The following is an 18,431-nucleotide window of genomic DNA, read 5'->3' on the forward strand; positions in this document are numbered from 1 at the left end:
AAGCGGAGGCCAGAATTTGAGATCAGCCTGGGAAACTTTAAGCCCATCCCAACCTCCCATAACCCCCAAATGGAAAAAAAGATGGTATGAAAGAGAAAGAAAGACAAAGATCTTCATAAAACAGCTTTAAGGTATTGGACTTTTACATTACACTACATTTTTAAAACCAAATAACTTTGTTGACAATTGTTGCTTTTTGTAGTTGTTATACCTTAGAATTTCTTTTTAAATGTGTTTGAGGTTTACATTTCAGAGGGTTTGGGTCGGTTTGTGATAAAATGGTTTGCAGCTGATTGTCAAAGAGATATGTTTACAGATTTACTTTGCTGAATCACATTACTAAAACATTGTCAGGCCTCACAGCTAATATTTGCGCTTGGAAACCTAAGAAACCTGTCTTACATGGTCTGTATTTGGAGCCATGTTTCCTCTCTCAATTTCAAATACCAAGTTCCATGTTTCTTTGCATTTACATCTTTTATGTGAGAAGCAACTTTACAAAATAATTTGTACATTGTGATATTTGTAGAGGTACCACAAATCAATGTATATTATACTCTCTGAATATATTTTCTCTATCTAACCATAGCAAAATTTATTTATTTCAAAATTTCACTCTGGTGTTCCTCTGTAATAAAGCAATTATAAAAGTATGGGAGATTGTTGAGAACTTAATGGAGAGTTTGATGCTATCCTGATGTGTGCGTATGTATGTGTAGTCATCTTCAATAACGACCAGCATGCATAAAGCCTTGGCTTCTTCAGTTCCAGCCCGGAAGGAGGTAGGGGTTAGTGAAAACAAGAAGGGAACTGTTCTTTCGGTGTTTTTACACTTACAGATCATTTTCTCAAGGGAACACCATCTCAAGGGTGCATGGCTTTTCCCAGGAAACTCCTGTTACCACAGAGAGGTGCTAACAGACCAAAAATGTTATTCCACCCTAGGCTAGCTTGGAGAATGGGCGAGCTGAATCAGGCTTACTTAAGAAGCATGGGCAGCTTACGCGCAGCTATACTGTGGAAGAAAAACCTCCCCAGCAACTAATTGTTTCTATGTCCTATGTGCTGTCTCAGACAGAAGTTGCTTCCAAGAGTGGCTCACCTGCTCACGCTGAGGGCCCTACCTCCTCATTCCATGTAGCTCTGGACTAAATCTCCCATCTACTCGAACACAGGATTTGACTCCAACATTACATTTCCAGGTGTTTTTTTTATTTTTCCTTCAAATGGTACATTTTGTATATCTTTTTGCAGCACATTTTTCACTGTAGATCTGTGTAAGAGTGATCACTAACAGCCACACGACACAGTCAATACAAGGCTTGAAATGTCTCCTGCCAATGACATCTGTCCAAAACTCTTCAGTTTATTTTTAGGCAGATCTTTTTGGGCAAGGGCAAAAAGCAGACATATTCTTTGACAAAATGTCACAAGAATGGTCTCTTCCCTGAAACCTCTTGAAATGGGCCTCCAACTATCCACTTTGCTCTCTGTCGTTCTCCATTCTTTGGGGGCCTGGATTTTAGCAGGGGCCTGGAACTTGGATTTCAAATGGAGAAAGGGGGTTCCATTTCTCTCAGGGGCAGCTAGAGCACTTTAGGGCGAGGTCCATGTGCTAAGCCAGGGTGTTGAAAAGGTTTTCCACAGAGTGTTACAGTTTAGCCCTTTTAGAATGAGATGGCTGGTAGCAGTGGAAATTCTGGAGTTCCAAAGTCTTTAGTGATACAAAAGTATTATAGCTCTTGGTTAAGCTACTATGCTGAGCATGGCAGAGATGGGAACCAAAGCCCATGTCTGGTTGGCTTACAGCCAAGATACAGGCCTGGGGTGGCCCAGGCCCAGCAGAATGGAGGGCAGGCCTGAGGAGGCCCAGGCCCAGCAGGATGGAGGGCAGGCCTGAGGAGGCCCAGGCCCAGCAGGATGGAGGGCAGGCCTGAGGAGGCCCAGGCCCAGCAGGATGGAGGCAGGCCTGAGGAGGCCCAGGCCCAGCAGGATGGAGGCAGGCCTGGGGGGGCCAGGCCCAGCAGGATGGAGGGCAGGCCTGGGGTGGCCCAGGCTCAGCAGGATGGAGGGCAGGCCTGAGGAGGCCCAGGCCCAGCAGGATGGAGGCAGGCCTGGGGGGGCCAGGCCCAGCAGGATGGAGGGCAGGCCTGAGGAGGCCCAGGCCCAGCAGGATGGAGGGCAAGCCTGGGGAGATCCGGTGGGGTAAACGACAAATCTCAGGTGGTCGTGGCAGAAGGCCAGTCAGCAGCACGCACTCCCAGCGCATTTGTTTGAAATCAGGGATTTATAAACGTTTGGGCAGTGGGAGGGATTTCAGGGTGGATGTGTTAGATTTGCTGGGGTCAGAGTGTCAGGGATACTTAATTTACATGTATGGTGCCTCAGTTTCCATGCAGTAGCATGGTCCTACCACAAGAAGGAAAATACAGTGCTTAATTACCCTAGGGGTGAGGGGGAAATCTCCAAGTATGGTTGAAGGTCACTGCTTAAGACTAAGATCCTTGGCAGGTCAGGGCATTTCTAGGAATTCCAGATGCTTGTTGGACCAGTTTCCTTATCAGAAAGCGCCTGGCCTGTAATCCACCCTGAGGGCTATGTGATACCCCTTACAAGACCTAGGGTTACCCAGATTGGGAGGTGTGTGGCCAGGGGGGCTTTTTAGGGCCTCACTGAGAAGAGGGAGTTACCATCATAGACAAACTCAAATAAATGGCTATCCAAAGATGTCAGACTTCAACCTAATCCAGCAAAGCCTCAAAGCTCTCAGCACTACTGTCTTCCTTGCTTCTGCTAGGATGGCCCATTAAGCCTCACATACAGTGGTCAACCACTCCTCCAGGCCAAAGTCCCAAGATCTTCCATAGTCCTCCCACAGACAGCATGACCAGGCCTGTCACAGCAATATCCCACTCCTGGTACCAACTTCTGCCTTAGTTACTGTGACTATTGCTGTGACAAAACACCATGACCAAGGCAACTTTTGAAAGTTAGCATTTAATTGGGGGTTTGCTTACCGTTTCAGAGGGTAAGTCCATGACCACAGCAACGGGGAGCATGGTGGCTGGCAGACAGGCATGGCACTGGAGCTGTAGCTCACATCTGGGCTGAAAGTTGCAGGCAGAAAGAGAATGAGACGGGGTGGGGTTTGGGCTTTGGAAACCCCAAAGCCCACTTCCAGTGACGCACATCCTCTAACAAGGCCACACCTCCTAATCCTTCCTAAACAGTCCACCATCTGGGAACCACTCAAATATAAGAGCATACGTGAGAGAGGGTGATACTCTTATTCAATCACTACAGTCTTCTCTCCTCAACCAAGTCAACATAATTTGGGACTGGCATGCTCAGTGGGTAAATAATCCCTCATAGGCGAGCCTGGAGGCCTGTCTCCCAAGAGTTTCCTTCAATTATTTTTGACAATTTCGGTGTGCTTGGAGCTGCTCTAAGTTTTAAAGTATTCATTAATATATCTGACATCTACATGATAAAATAACACGATTCCAAATAAAGAGGCTAAGATGCAAAAGGATTAGTTCCAGGAGCACAACTGGAGAGAAGAGGGAAGGTTCGCTTAGAATTTTTTTCCCTGAGCACTGTACCCGTCTTTTGCAAAAGTGGCCTTTGTGAGTTCCAGGCTGGCCTAAGCTACACAGTAAGACTCTTGTCTCAAAACGAAACAAAATAAAAACCAAAAAAGAAAAAAGAAAGAAAATCTTAAAGCTAAGACAATGTCTAGAGGAAAATCAGAGAACTGAATTGGGGGGAAATGCATGGGGGGTGCTGGCAGGATGGTTCAGTGGGTAACATACTTGCTGGGCAAGCCTGGTGAGCTGAGTTCAATACCTGGGACCCATATAAAAGAGAACTGCAAAAACTGTCCTATGACCTTCATAAACACACTGTATTGTGCATACACACAAATCAATAAAATTTTAAATGCCTGTGGGTTTCAGTGTGGGCTGTGGCCCTGGGTGAAAGCTGGTGTGGTATCATGGAAAGTTGCCTCCTAGGAACATCTTTATTTTTCACTATAGCTAGTACCTTAGCATCTGTCATGGTAGCTGTCTTAGTCAGTGCTCTATTGCTGTGGAAAGGCACCAGGACCACAGCAACTCTTATAGGAGAAAGCATTTAATTGGGGCTTGCTTACAGAGGTTTTACCCATTGTCATCAAGGCAGGGAACGTTATTACCATGGGGACAAATACGATGGCACGCAGGCAGACTTGGTATTGGAGAAGCAGCTCAGAGTTCCACATCTGCATCCATGGGCAACAGGAAGAGTGAGACACGTTGGGCTCTTCAAAGCCCAAAGACCCCTCCTCCCCGTGGCATACTTTCTCCAAGAATGCTATACTTTCTCAAATAAGGCCACACCTCCTAACCCTTCTCAACTAGTGCCACTCCCTGATGACCAAGTATTCAAATATATGAGCCTATGGGAGTTGTTCTAATTTAAACCACCACAGTGGCACATGCCTATAGTCCAAGCTCTTGAAAGGTAGAAGCAGGAGGATCAGGAATTCAGGTCATCCTCAGCTATCTCCAGAATTTTAGGCTATCCTGGGCTACATAAAACTCAAATCAAAATAAAAAAGAAGAGTAAAAATCACACATTGGCTTGAATGCTCAGTGGCTCTAAAGCTATTAAAGGTGGGGAGAATTCCATCTTTGATATTGGTCTCCTCCATCATTTAAGAGCAGTCTAACATCTGAAGAGTAAGGTTAACTTGTGCCTTTGCAAGGAACCAGAGTGAGTCCTTGTTTTGTAACAAGAAAACTGCAACAGTAACGTGCCCACAGTTTGGTGGGCTGGGCTAAGGGTCTTATTTTGCTTTGGGTAGTACTAAAGAATGAACCTAGGGCCTTTTATATGTAAGGCAAAGAATTATACCACTGAGAATATTTTCAGCCCCACTTAAATTTTGTGGTTTTTTGTTTTAAGAAGAGGGTATTACTAATTCTAAAATAGTTAGATCATCTAGGAAGGCCCTGATCTGCCTCTGTCACCAGAGTGTATAGGATACAGGCAAAAGCCACCACATCCAGCCTTGGCAGGATCAAAACCAAAGCCCTCTATGATTTCATGTTTTCAACTAAATGCCAGAACAGCTATCACAGAAAATTTAAAAACCAAGGAAACCAAACAAAATGAAACCAGCAACATCGGAAAAACACCACCACCATCCAAAATCTATTGTTTAAATACCTTGGGCAAATACTAGGGTCCCCTCACATAGGTTTTGGGGTAGGAGCTGTGTAGCGGATGTTGTTTGCTTTCAGTGCTCGGGCCTTGCACAGCTGAGGTAAGCAGAGATAAGCACGTCTTTAAAATGCTCACTGAAAGGAAAAGGAGCAGCCGAGCATGCGGCACATGCCAACAGTCCAGGAGGATCGTGAGTCTGAGGTCAGCCTGGGCCACAGGAGTCCCTGTCTACAGACGAATGAATAAGTAAGACCAAAAGTAAGAAGCAACTTCACAAAAATCTGGAAATCCGAGGGGAAAAGCACAAAAAGCAAAACTGAAAATAACCAGGCACTGCATGCCTGTAATCCAGAAGTCAGGAAGAGGAGGAGGCCCACCAGCTCCAAGCCAACTAGGACGATGATAACCTTAAACACCACACACATACAGATACACACACACCACACATTCATACACACATACACAAGGAATTTTTTAAAACTTAAAAAAAAAATCTGAAGATGAAAGATATTTTTGACTTGCCATCTTTTTTCCCAAAACAGAAGACTGCCAAATTCTACTCCTGCGGAATTCTCTGTAATTGAAGAACCCGTGTACGCACAAGTAGCTCTGGAGGGCTGCCTGCAGTATTTGCAGGTACTTTTTCTTTAGTGATGGGCTTATGACCTGATTAAACCCATTTTAAATAGAAAATAGATGTTGAAAATTCATTGTGTATGGGGAGGCTCAAGATGGCCTCGATAAAGAGCTGGCTTCAATAAGGAGATTGAAGGCAGGTACCACTATGTCTGGCAAACAATTTAGTGGCTCTTACAATTTTTTCAGTATGGAAAATTAACCAAAAGCAATTCGGAAGTTTGTTGTTTTGAGACAGGAAGAACACATGCCTGCCTCTGTGCACAATTCCAGCGCTGGGGCTGTAAGTGGTGGCTGCGACAGGGTGGCTCCCAACCATCTATAATGGGATCTGATGCTCTTCTAGCCCGCAGGCACACATGCAAGCAGTATACTACATAATAAATAAAACCTAACAAATAAAAACCTCTGTGGCCTCTGCTCAGTTGGGCCTGAAGAATCATCTGCAATCAAGAAGACTGCATCACTGAATCTTCGCTTTGTAAGACACAGGGGTCTGCTGTAGCTGAAACCTCAGCTGTGATTAACCAGCCTGGCGAGGTGAAAACTTCAGCGCCTCCTTGGACACTGGAGTTATCTCCTACAGCTCAGCTCACACAAACTGCTCTGAGGGGACCAAGACTATGTCAAGGCGGCCTGAGAACTTGGCAAACAATGTCTAAGAGTTTCCTACATGGTAATAACTTTGAGGAGGTCACAGTATCTTGGTCTTGGCATTGTGTGTCAGGGTTAGAGCACCTGAACTGCTATCACTACCTTTTCTGGAGGCAAGGATAATCTTCAACTTTGGATCTTTCTGCTTCCATCGTATCAGTACTTGGAGACTGGCATGTACCCATCCCAAGCTAAACTCAGAACTTGTGCATGTGTGCCTGTGTCTTACTGTGGCTCCCTACTTTACGACTGTGTGGATATGGAGGGGGTGGTGGTCCCTAGCAAGCGCATGGTCAGAAGACAACTTCCCATTTCTCCTCCACTTTCCACATGGGTTCCAGGAATGAAGCTCAAGCTGTCAGGTTTCTGCAGAAACACATACCCCTACCTGCTGCCCCACTGCAGCACGTTAGACCTGAGGCTCACACCTTTGCTGAGCTGCCTGTCTGGCAAGCCTTGGGGTCTTTGTCTCTGCCTTCCCAGCTCAAGCATTACGGCTCAGCTGACAAGGGACACAAGTTTGGATCCTCTTGCTTGAGGAGCCATCATCCCCAAAGACCACTCAAATTTTGTCCAGTGGAGGGAGGTGCCTAAGAGGTCACAGGACAACTTGCAGTTAGTTCTGTCTACCTTGTTGCTTCCAAGGACTGCAAGCTGGTGCCACATGCCTTCACCCATTGAGTTGTATTTGCTGACTGCTAAGGAAAACTTTCATAAGCCTTAGTTTTGCATAACACAACCAAAGGTCCCACGGGAAGAGTTCCTATAAAATTTCTCCAATGTAAGCATCATCACACACACACACTATGAGAACACGTGATTATCTTTACTAACTGCCGTAGATCTCATTTAAGCTTTAAATTCCAAGCCTAGTCTAACACTGTGCTCAGGTTCAAAAACCTGTTGTGTACCACAGCACACAGGTTCCAAAAGATCAAGGTCAGGCTTTGGTGGCAAGCTCCTTTATCCGGAGCCATCCTCCTCATCCTTGAACAACAGTATTTTCTCACTGAAAACTGTAGGCAAGGGAGATGGATCAGTGGATAAAAGCACTTGCTGTTCCTCTGAGCTTACTTTCTAGCATTCAGAGCTCACAGCTACCTGCAACTAACTCTGAGCTCCACAGAGCAACTCTTCTAGCTTCTATGGGCTTTGCACTCATATGCACATAATTAAAATTTTCTAAAAAGCATGGAAGCCAAGCAGCAGGTTCATTTACAAAAGGAAATTCTAAGCCAGGTAGGTCAATTTGCCTCCAATTCCAGCTTCTCAGGAGGCCCAGGCAGAAACTACAAGTTCTAGCCCCGACTGGACCAGGAGACAAGTTCAAGGACAGGCTGTAAAACTTGGAAATGAAAAATTATGTCTTGAGAGCTGGGAACATAGTCTACTGGGGTGCTTGCTTGCCTAGGATGCCCGAAGCACTGTGTGATCGCCAGCACCACATAAGCCAGTGGTGGGGGTGCACGCCAGTATCCCCACGCTGGAAAGGTGCAGAAGGAGAAGTTCCTGGCTACCTCAACTCCACAGCCGAGTTCTCCGTCAGCCTGGACTACACGAGATCCTCTCATAACTGGTTTTTATAGTTACGATAACCAGCTTTACTTTCGTTCACATTCATTTCTATTTCTAAGATGGGCAATTAATGCCCTCACATAAGTTAAATTAATCACATCCAAATTTTGCAGCAAGATTGGTACTTTAGCAAAGACAGAAAGACGGCAAAATGTTCAAAGTCCAATCACACAAAGTCACCTTCTTACATATTCACTCAGACAGCAGTCACACACAAAAAACCAAGACTAGCTTAAAAGGGGGGAGGCCAAATTATTATTATTGACTTAAAATTTGATTACAACCAATTTTGTTGGCATTTAAAATTGGAGACGTTTAGATCTCAATAATGGCAATATACCAATATCCAGGAATCAAGTTTGGTAAAAATAAGACGTTTCCTAATGACAGGTTAAAAGGCAAGTCAATTTTGAGGAACAGACAAACTCCATGTTTACAGTGATTGTGCCAGATTGAACCTTCAGTAGTATATAAGTACATCGTTCACATTTAGATCTTCACTTTTGATATCTGACAGCTGTTCTTAAAAAAAAAATTCAGTACCTGTGCAAATAAACAGTCTTCTATGTGCCTTAGAAGGCATCCACTTAAAATATCTCCACTGTATATGTACAAAACACCCACCACATCTGCAGGGTAAAATACATACTTTCATAACAAAACTATAATGTACCTCTCAAATATGAACAATATACACATAATACATGGTATACAGTATTTACAAAATATAAAATATAATACAAGCTGCTTGTATGACTTAAGCTCATCTGTTGTTTGCCACAACGAGGCAAGTTTTTACTGCTGTATCCACTTCCGTGAGAGTCCAAGGATTTGGGAAAAATCTATGTTGAACATACACTGACAACTAGACTCTAAGCCTGCACCTTGAGAAGCGTCTTCAGGTGCTCCGCCATCAGCTCCCGGCTCTGGCTGGGGTTCTCAGCACTGCCTCCTGTCCAGTGACTGGGAGGCTTTGGAAGAGCACTAGGGGACGGCGGGTCACTAAACTTTGCTCCAGCGTAATTTTCCTTTTGGCTCACTTCTGTTAGAAATGCTGACTTCTTCAAATGGTTACTTTTAATGTTCTCAGTATTTTTAAAAGGCTTTTTTCCCTGCTTCTGCATTCTATCAGGGGAAGCAGAATCTTGCCAAAAGTCATTTTCGTTCCTTTTTGCAGAGGTGATCTTGGTTAGTGGCAAGTTATATTTGCTTTTCTGTCTGTTTATCTTTGGTTGTTCACACAAGTGTATGCCATGCCCAAGCTGGCTGTGGGGAAGGACAATTTTCTCCGATTTTCCCATCTTTGATTTTAAAACCTACAAAGAAACACAACAGTGAATAGTTTTCAAGAAAAAAGTTATCTTTAAATCGTATGTTTTACAAATTTGCTTTCAAATTCCTCTAGAATTTAATCCAGTTTTGACTAAATACTTATGTGCTGGCTGTGCCTGGTCCTGGCTGTCCAAATATTCATGCATCTCATGTTGCTCTTGAAAACATGACATCAATGCTGTTAGTTACCAGCATAAAGTAAAATATCAAACAAAAATCAAGGTAACTATGTCCATTTTTTTCTAACTGTAAACAACTGTAAGGGTCCTCTATGCGTTGGAAAAAGGTTCCTGTCTGCCTTTCAGATTCAATAACTTCATGAAGAACCTTCTGAGACCCGTCAAAAGGCCAGTAAAGAGACAGGAAGGTAAATTACAGGCCAGCCTGGGCTACTTGGTTAATCTTATAAACTCTGCCCACTCCCACCAAACACAACAAAAACTTTTGCTCACTCTAGTAACTTTCCTAACAAAAAATGGAATCTAAAGAAATTTATATCAAATGAAAACTACCATTAGATCACTGCCCTTCTGATACTTACATGACAGCAAGGACATAACTGAAAGCGAAATACAAGGTCACACATTTGCACAGCGAGGGTAACACAGCCTTCCTTTTCTTTGTTTCTTTTCTCCCTTTCCTTTTTTTCAGGCTTCCTTCTAATGCTGTCTTTGAAAAATGGAATCTTCATGGCCAGACCTTGTAGGTTAGTATCTCAAGAACCTTAGAGCTAATCTGCAGGTGTGGTGCAGCCTGTAATCCCAGAATTTTGGGGTGGTGGTGAATCATCAAGTTAGTCTCAGCTGCTTAGTGAGTTCTACAACTACAATAAAATATGAACACCTTAGAATCTAAAGTTTTAATTCCACGGTCACACCCTGATTAAGTACAAATTTCAGTACGATGTTTGTGTTTCCTATCATTGTCAACAAATAAATCCTTCAAATTGTATTTTTTTTTTTTTTTTTGCTAAGACAACTTCCAAATCTTTTAACCCCGACGATACTTTATCCATTTTATTATCCAAAATCAGTCAACTGCGTAGTCCATCTGATAAACTTCTAGCAGAGCGGGCAGCGGGGCAGGCTCCCGCCCTCCTGCCCCGCTCACAGCAGGGGCGGGGCAGGAAAGGCTTTGCCAACTTGCAAAATACCCCAGGTCCAACTTAGCGGGTCAAGGCCGCGGGCGGGTCTGGCCGGGTGCCCCAGTGGGCACCGCGCCTGCGCCCCCACCCGGCACCGCCTTCATGAGCACCCCGGGGCGCCGCACGTAGCGGGCTGACGTCAGCCCTCCGCCAGGCCGCGAGCCCCGAACGCCCAGAGCCCCCGGAAGGCCGCCGCCAGCCTTCTAAATGCGGGCTGTTGCTGGGCAGCAGGCGCGGCTCCCATTGGCCGGCTGCGGAGCCAATGGGCGGCGCCGGCGCAGCCCCGCCGCCCCTCCCGCGCTTCCGCCCCGCGGCTCCAGCGAGCGTCACGGAAACTTCCCTCCCGAGTAAACAGCCGCCCCGCCCCCACCGCTACCTCCTTCGCGAGCGGGGGCTGTCTGTGCAGCGGGGCCGCGGCCGCCGGGGCCCGCTCCTCCGGCGCCGCGCCCGGCCCGGCCGCCGGGCCGCCGCCGCCCTCCAGGCTTGGCCGGTGCTGCTGGAACTGGTGGAAGCGGCTGGGGAGCTGCCCGGCCGGGCTGGCCCGCACCTTCTTCTTCCGCCGCTTCTTGGGGGCTGCCCGCGGGGCGGCCGCCGGGGCCGGGCTGCAGCCGGACGGCGCGGCGGAGCGCGGCGCGGGCGCCAGGCACGGCCCGTCCCCGCCGAGGAAGTGCGGCAGGAAGAGGGTGGGTGGCAGCGCGCGGGGGTCCGGAAGGCGAGGCAAGGGCGGCGGGGCCGGGCTCACCATCGGGAGGGCCCCGAGGAAGCCGAGCGGCGCTAGGCGGCCGCCTAGAGCGAGCTCCCGCTGCGGCACGGAGACGACGGTCATGGTGGGGCGCGGGGCTCGGTACACGACGGGAGGCAGGCGTCACGAGGCGGCGGCGGCGGCTGCTGCTGGAAGGTTCGGAGCGAGGACCATGGCTCGGGCGAGGCGGCGCAGCAACAAACAGCCCGGGCCGCTTTGCGAGTGTTGTTACCCGAGGCTCCGCCCCGGGCCCGCCCGCCTCCCCGCGGCGGACCAATCAGAGCACGCCTGCCAGGCCCCTCCCTCGGGCCCGCCTCCGCTCCCCGAGGCAAGACACAAACAAGCAGCCTGCTGCAGCCCGGGCACAAAGAGCGCACGTTGCGCAGGCGCGTCCAACGGGCTGTTTTCTGGGGGGTGTCCCGTGAACAATGAAGTTCGACTTTGGCCTCCCCTCCCTTGCGGCTCGGCGGGCGGAGGAGAGGGCGGTACAGCAATTAGGAGGCTGCAGACCTTGAGAAAGGACAGCTCTGTTTATTTCCGTTTCAGCTCTACATAAAATTAAGAGATTTCGGAGAACACTCATAATTTCATAGCACTGATCTGCCTCTGGTGAAGTGTGGTTGTGTGGTTCCTCACTCGGTTTTGTGATGCTCTAATTATCCCTGGTGATGAAAATAAGAAAGGGCTTATTGATGGATTCCACAATTTGCAAAAAGTACCCTGTAATCCCGAAAATGGGCCTTCAGAGTTTTTACTGCTTTTATAGCTAAGGATATGGGGGCCCTTGAGATAACACAATTGCCCCCATAGTTGTTGCTGCAAACCTTTGTCCCAAATAGGAAGCAAACCAGCCCTGCTGCAGTTTGCTAGCTAACTCTCCTCACAGCTTATACAGAAAAGAACTGTAGCCAGTAGTTATCAAATAAGTAGGTTCTCAGAACTAATTCCATAATCATCTTGTTTGAAACATTTTACAATGGGGTAATTAAGGGACACAGAGGTACCTGGGGTGTGGTGGCACACGCCTGTTATCCCAGCACTCAGGGAGGCAGAGGCAAACGGATGTCTGTTACAGGCAGATCTCTGTTGAGTTGAAGCCAGCCTGGTTTACGAAATGAGTTCAGGACAGTCGAGGCTACACAGAGAACCCGTGTCTCGAAAAAAACAAGAAAAAATGTGAGCCATCATGCTGGAAAGGCTCTAGCCTCAATGCTTAGAGGTGCACCTCCCTTCTTAAAAGCACAGCTTTGGCCAGCTATTCGACTTTAATCTTAACACTAGAGAGGCAAAGGCAGGCAGATCTCGTTCAAGGGCAGCCTGGTTTACAGAGTGATTTCCAGACAGCCAGGGTACAGAGAAACTTTGTCTAAAACAAAAACAAAACAAAAAAAACAGGAAAAAAAAATCACAGCTTTGAAATGGCAAGGCAGCAAGGCTGGTGGCACGTGCCTTTAATTCCAGCACTTGGGAGGCAGAGGCAGGCATATATTTCGTGAGTTTGAGGCCTGACTGATCTACATAGTGAGTTCCAGGACAGCCACAGCTACATAGTGAGGCCCTTTCTTGAAAACAACAAAAAGCACAACTTTGTTATCACCTATATTATCTGCAATACTATATTATGGAGTTTTTTGTTGTTGTTGTTCTTAGTTTTTTGAGGGTCTTGCTATGTAGTGCTGGCTATCTTGGAACTCAATATATAGCTGAGTATGAACTTGAGCTCCTGATCTTACTGCCTCCCCCTCCCAAGTGCTGGCACTAAGGTTCTGAACCATCCTCCCTGGCTGGTAGGTGGCTGTCAGTTTTAGAAAGCCACAGCCTTACTCTTCTCTTAGTCTTACAGGCCTCTCCCAGTAATTTTAAAACTAGGTAGTAGCAACTAGTGCCTAACATGTTTTGTGGTTGATAGCAAAGCTGATCATGCTCACTATCCAGAGTGATATCTTTCAGTAACTAAGCGTTTCCATTGCTATGAAGAACACCATAACCAAGGCAACCTTTTTTTTTTTTAATTTTCTGTTTTTTTTAAGAGAAGGTTTCTCTGTATAGCCGTGGCTGTCCTGCCAGCCTCTGCCTCTCCAAACTCCAGGATTAAAGGTGTGTGCCACCATGCAGTCTTACAAAGGACAACATTTTATTGGGCTGGTTTACAGTTCAGAGGTTTAGTCCATTGTCGTCATGGCAGGAAGCGTTGCAGTATCCAGGTAGGCATGGTGCTGAAGGAGCCGAGAGTGCTACGTCTTGATCTGAAGGCAGGCAGGAGGAGACACTTTTGCACTGGGTGTAGTTGAGCATTGGAGACCAGAAAGCCCACCCCACAGTGGCACACTTCCTCCAACAAGGCTGCACCTCCTAATAGTGCCACTCCCTGTGGGCCAAGCCTTCACACACAGGAGTCTACAGGGGCCGAACCTATTCAGACCACCACAGTAACTTTATAACAATGTTTACATTTCATCATGATTAATTACTGCGGTTTATCATTTCTGTAGACTTTACTGATTTTTGTGTTTGTAACAGTTCATGATTAGGTGGTCATGTCCATTGGGTGGATGGGAACCATAGATCCAAAAGTGGAAAAGATCTTAACAAAGCCTGTAAGTCACATCTTTTAATAATCAGGTGTGTGGCACATGGCTCTAGTTCCAGCACTTTGGAGGCAAAGACAGGAGATGCAAGTTCAAGGCCAAGCCTCTTTGTACATAGAGTTCCAGGTCAGACAGGGTTAAAGAATGACATTGTTTCCAAAAAGCAGAAATAAGAAGCAGCAAACAAATCTTTCAGTGTGTGTCAAATTTGATTGAGCAGCCTGTGAGAAGAGCCTGGCCTGAGCTGGTGAGGAAAAGCAAGCAGAGACTATAGCTTGGATACCACAAAATGTGCCCTCCATTTTCAGATTTTTTTAGTTACTTCCAGATGTAGTCAAGTTGACAACCAAGAAGAGCCATCACAGATGCTAACCTCGGCTAACTTTGACCACATCTGGAATCAAGTAAAACCCAAGCAGCTGGGCATGCCTGTGAGGGATTTTCATGACTGGATCATTTGAGATAAGAAAACCCACCATCTACCTGGGCCACGTTTTCTGGTGGTAGCCCACATGCTCTCACTCTCACAGGCAAGCTCACCTATCCTGCAGCTGAGGCATTCCTTCACCGGCATTAGACCCTACTCTTGAGGAGGCAGCATGGACCTACGACCAGCGGTTCACTAGCTCTGACACTCCAGCAGCACACTGAGACTGCTAGGATATCTCATCTTGTGGGCTGAACAACTATTGGATTCTTGCCCTTTCCATTTAGGTACTAGCTGGACTGCAGCCCGTAAGCCACTCTAATAAACTGCCTTTTTATACAAAGAGACAGACAGATATACACAAACATATTCATTCTATCAGTTCTGTTTACAGAACCCTGACTAATACATATTAATATGTAGTGTATGACTTTGGGGGAAGCTACAAATATTAAGCACATAGAAATTTCTGAATGCTTGTCATGGCTACAGTTTGTGTGTGTGTGTGTGTGTGTGTGTGTGTGTGTGTGAGTATTTCTAAATATAACCCGTTGAGTCCATGAAACTGTTACCTGTATGTATGTTTATAGCTGTAGCTTTTGACATGATCCTCAGATGGTTCTCTATGGATGAGTATGTTTTGACTCTGGCTCACCATCTGGCCAGGAGCCAGCAAAGTTCTGTTGGATGAGGATGGCAGTGCCCACTCATTTATCTAGGACTAATCCAAATTGAACTAATTGGTTCAGCTCTAGAATTTGAAGTGAACTAGTTGGTGGTAACGCAGGCACCTTGTGCTGGAAGCCTACGAAAGCCTGTAGGAGGACATGGAAGAAGGTCCGTCCCTTCACTGGCATTCCTTCACTGAAGAGCCCACTTCTTCAGGATTCCGGTGTACACTGAAAACCAACAGAGACATCCAGCCTTGTAGCCTGAGCAACTACTGGATCTTTGTATTTTTCCAACAGGAATTTATGGTCAGCCTTGACTAGACAGCAAGTTTGCAGCCAGATTGGATTGTGGGAGATCCTGTTTGGGACAAACAAAGCTATGGCTGAGGATTTAGGTCAGTGGTCCTCAGCCTATGGGTAGCAACCCCTTTGGGTGGGGTCGAAATGACCCTTTCGCAGGGGTTGCCTAGAGCCATTGGAAAACAGAGATTACATTATGATTCATAACAGTAGCAAAATTAAAGAGTAGCAAGAAAAATAATTTTATGGTTTTTGGGTGGTCATCTCAACAAGGGGAACTATATTAAAGCATTGCAACATTAGGAAGGTTGAGAACCACTGATTTAAGTAGGAGCGTGATTGCCTAGTATGTGTGAAGACCTGGATTCAATCTCAACTATCACAGAAAAATTAAAGCAAGTTAACTAAGAAAAATGGACTAAAACATACTTTGCCAATCTTGTTTATTTTTCTGATCATAGCATATTCAGGTCAATCTTTTCTCCTAATTAGCTAAAACCTGTAAGGAAAGTGCCTCGGAAAACAAACACAGGCCCAGTGAGATGGCTCAGTGGTTTCAGGTGCCTGCTGCCTGAAGCTACAACCCTACCAAGTTGAATTTGATCCCTGCAACAGCACATAGAAGAAGGAGAGGGCCCATGGCACGAAGCTGCTCTCTGACCTACGCAGTTGCTGCACGGCTGAGGAAAGACCCGCACACCGATAACAATAAATAAAATAAGTGAAGACATCAATAAAATCTGTTACATCTTTAAAAAAATCCTAAACACAAGAGCAGGGTTTGGTGGCACATGCCTGTAATTTTAGTCACTTGGGAGATAGAAGCAGGAGAATCAGAGATTCTAGGTCATCCTTGGCTATAGTGAGTTCAAGACTGGTCTAGGTTCTATGAGATCCTGTCTCAAACAACAAAAATTCAGCCGAACTCAGAAAGACCAACAAAGTGGCTTATAGAGGTAACGACCAAACGGAACCTCTTTTAAGAGACTTGGAAGGGGCTGCTCGTGTTGGCATTCTGCCAAGTCATATTTCAGTACTGATGATGACTCATTGCTGTAAACGTAGCACCTAAAATGATGCAATCATCATTTTGAGTTTTGGGAGAGAACTAAAGGTTAGCCCGACTAGTAAGTCAGCATGTTGCAGTTATTCTTAGCATATACAGGTGCACAATGTGATTAATTTAAATTTTGACGATAATATTTTCTTCTTTGGTATGAGATCTCGCCATTAACATCTGCTCCTACCTCTTTCTTGGAAACAGAGTCTAGCTCAGGCTTGCCTGACATGCTTGATCCTCCTGCCCCAGGCTTCCAAGTGCTGCAGTTATAGGCACACCACCATACCTGACTATATCTCCTCCACTTCTGTCCTTTAATTATAATACTCTCTGCATTACAGTATCCTGGTTCTCTAAGCCTAGTCAAATTGTCCGTCCCTTTGTTAATAATTCATGTTTTATACACAATGTCTACAATCAGATTCTCACTTTATATAAAGTCTACAATCAGAGTCTCGGCCCCCTTATACACAAAATCTACAATCAGAGTCTCTCTCTCTTATTTTTAAAAGTCAGGTTTCCTTATGTAGCCCCAGCTGACCCAAAATCCACTACATACCCCAGGCTGGCCTCAAACTTACGATCCTCCTGCCTCAGCCTCCCAGTTGCTGGCATTGTAGGTGTCCTCTACCATGCCCAGCTGGGTCATGAGATTTTTGAGAACTGAATAGTAACAAAAGGAATTGTAAACATAAAAACATCAATAGGGCCATATTTGTGTTAGGTTTTTGTCACTGTGGCAAAACATATGCTTAGAGAAAATACACCTGTAAAGAAGACAGGTTCATCTGGTTCATGGGTTCAGTCCTCGATCATTTGCTTTAGACCCGTACTGGCACAGAACATCACAGCAAGAGGACAGGACAGCAGAAGCAAGGGTTCAGGACCCTCCTAAGCACATGCCCCTAGAGCCTACCTTCTTTCCACTAGGGCCCTACCCTAGAGGCTCCACTTCCCAAGAGCACCACAGGCTGAGGACCCTCAGTACACAGGTCTCTGGGGGACATTCGGGAGCCTAGCTATGATTCCCTCTAATGCATTATCTCAGAGAATCAAGAATGTAGTGAATGAGGAGTGTGACTCTCCAGGCTGAAAGTACACAGGTTGTTCAGGACACTACTTGAAAATATTCCCACACCGAGGAACATCATGACCAGAAAAGACGTAATCATTAAAACCCTTCCAGAGAGAAACAGGCCTCGCATAAAGCATTCCCACCTGAGTAGTACTGTCACTGGCCCTGGAGTTTTGAAGACAATGCAGAAATGACTACAAAATTCCAAAGGAAAGTGAACACCAACATAGAAGCCAGTTTTTCCCAAACTAGCAAGGACAGGGACAGAATCAAACTCCAAATACAGAAAGCCTAAGAAATCTGCTCTCATTTGGTTGCTTTTAGGATGCTGCTCTTTGCAGAGACCAACCCAGAAAGAGAAAGGATGGTGTTTCTCTCAGGAAGTGAGTGAAAAGATTTATGGGTAAGAGGGAGATGAGCTTAGCGTGACGGTTGTACAGGTGGCCTAGCGTGCGTCTTGGCCAGACTGCCGCAGAACCCCTGCTAGGGCTGGGGTTCAAAGAAAAAGATTAAACTGATAGAATCTGTAATGTGTGAAGGACTTGAGAGAGGGGAGATGCATTCTCTCTCTCATTGAGAGAGCTCTAGGGTAAAGAGCTCTGGGGTAAAGAAATGATGGATAAATGAAACACAAAGTCAAGGAAAGGAAACTTACTGTACAGCGGAGGAGTGCCTAGAGTTCCTGATCAAGCAGGAGGATTATAGGCAGGCTGTCCCAACAAACCTGCTTCCTGCAGTGCTGGGGACCATCCCAGGCCCTCACACACGCTCGGCCAGCACTCTAGCAGCTAACAACATCTCCAGCCACACTTACCTATTTGAAAGAAGAGCAGAAGCACAAGAAACAGATGTCAAGAGAATTCAAATTTATGACATTGCGATACTAGGAAGAGTGGGAAGGGAATATGTGCATATCCATAAATGTCTGTCTGGGTGAGGGATCCTGGCAGGTCAAAGACGCCAGATCTTCATCGGAGGGGACGGCTAACCAATCGAGTGTATTTTCAGTATAGTCAAGG

The 18,431-nt window shown here is 46.1% G+C and overlaps 1 protein-coding gene and 1 non-coding gene across 2 annotated transcripts in view; both read right to left on the reverse strand.

Annotated features, from left to right (window-relative positions):
• LOC110547365 (uncharacterized) overlaps positions 1 to 18,431 on the reverse strand; it is a 56,425-nt gene that overhangs the window by 5,682 nt on the left and 32,312 nt on the right. Inside the window, exon 2 of the transcript XR_009587953.1 lies at positions 3,018 to 3,107. This is a non-coding gene — a transcript (uncharacterized LOC110547365). The remainder of the gene's footprint in view (positions 1 to 3,017; positions 3,108 to 18,431) is intronic.
• Pnrc1 (proline rich nuclear receptor coactivator 1) lies at positions 8,306 to 11,755 on the reverse strand. Its single transcript, XM_021634870.2, has 2 exons — positions 10,926 to 11,755; positions 8,306 to 9,389 (listed from the first exon to the last, which is right to left on the reverse strand). The coding sequence occupies exons 1-2, from the start codon at positions 11,373 to 11,375 to the stop codon at positions 8,946 to 8,948; spliced, it is 894 nt and encodes a 297-aa protein (XP_021490545.2). The 5' UTR covers positions 11,376 to 11,755; the 3' UTR covers positions 8,306 to 8,945.

Source organism: Meriones unguiculatus, chromosome 20, assembly GCF_030254825.1.
Source record: "Meriones unguiculatus strain TT.TT164.6M chromosome 20, Bangor_MerUng_6.1, whole genome shotgun sequence".
NCBI classification, from domain to species: domain Eukaryota; kingdom Metazoa; phylum Chordata; class Mammalia; order Rodentia; family Muridae; genus Meriones; species Meriones unguiculatus.

Bases quoted from the DNA above. Each gene is read 5' to 3' on its own strand.
- Pnrc1 (XM_021634870.2), bottom strand. From the start codon at position 11,375: ATGACCGTCGTCTCCGTGCCGCAGCGGGAGCTCGCTCTAGGCGGCCGC. The intron at 9,390-10,925 runs GTAGCGGTGGGG...GTTTCTTTGTAG, and splicing joins AGCCCCCGCTCGCGAAGGAG to GTTTTAAAATCAAAGATGGG.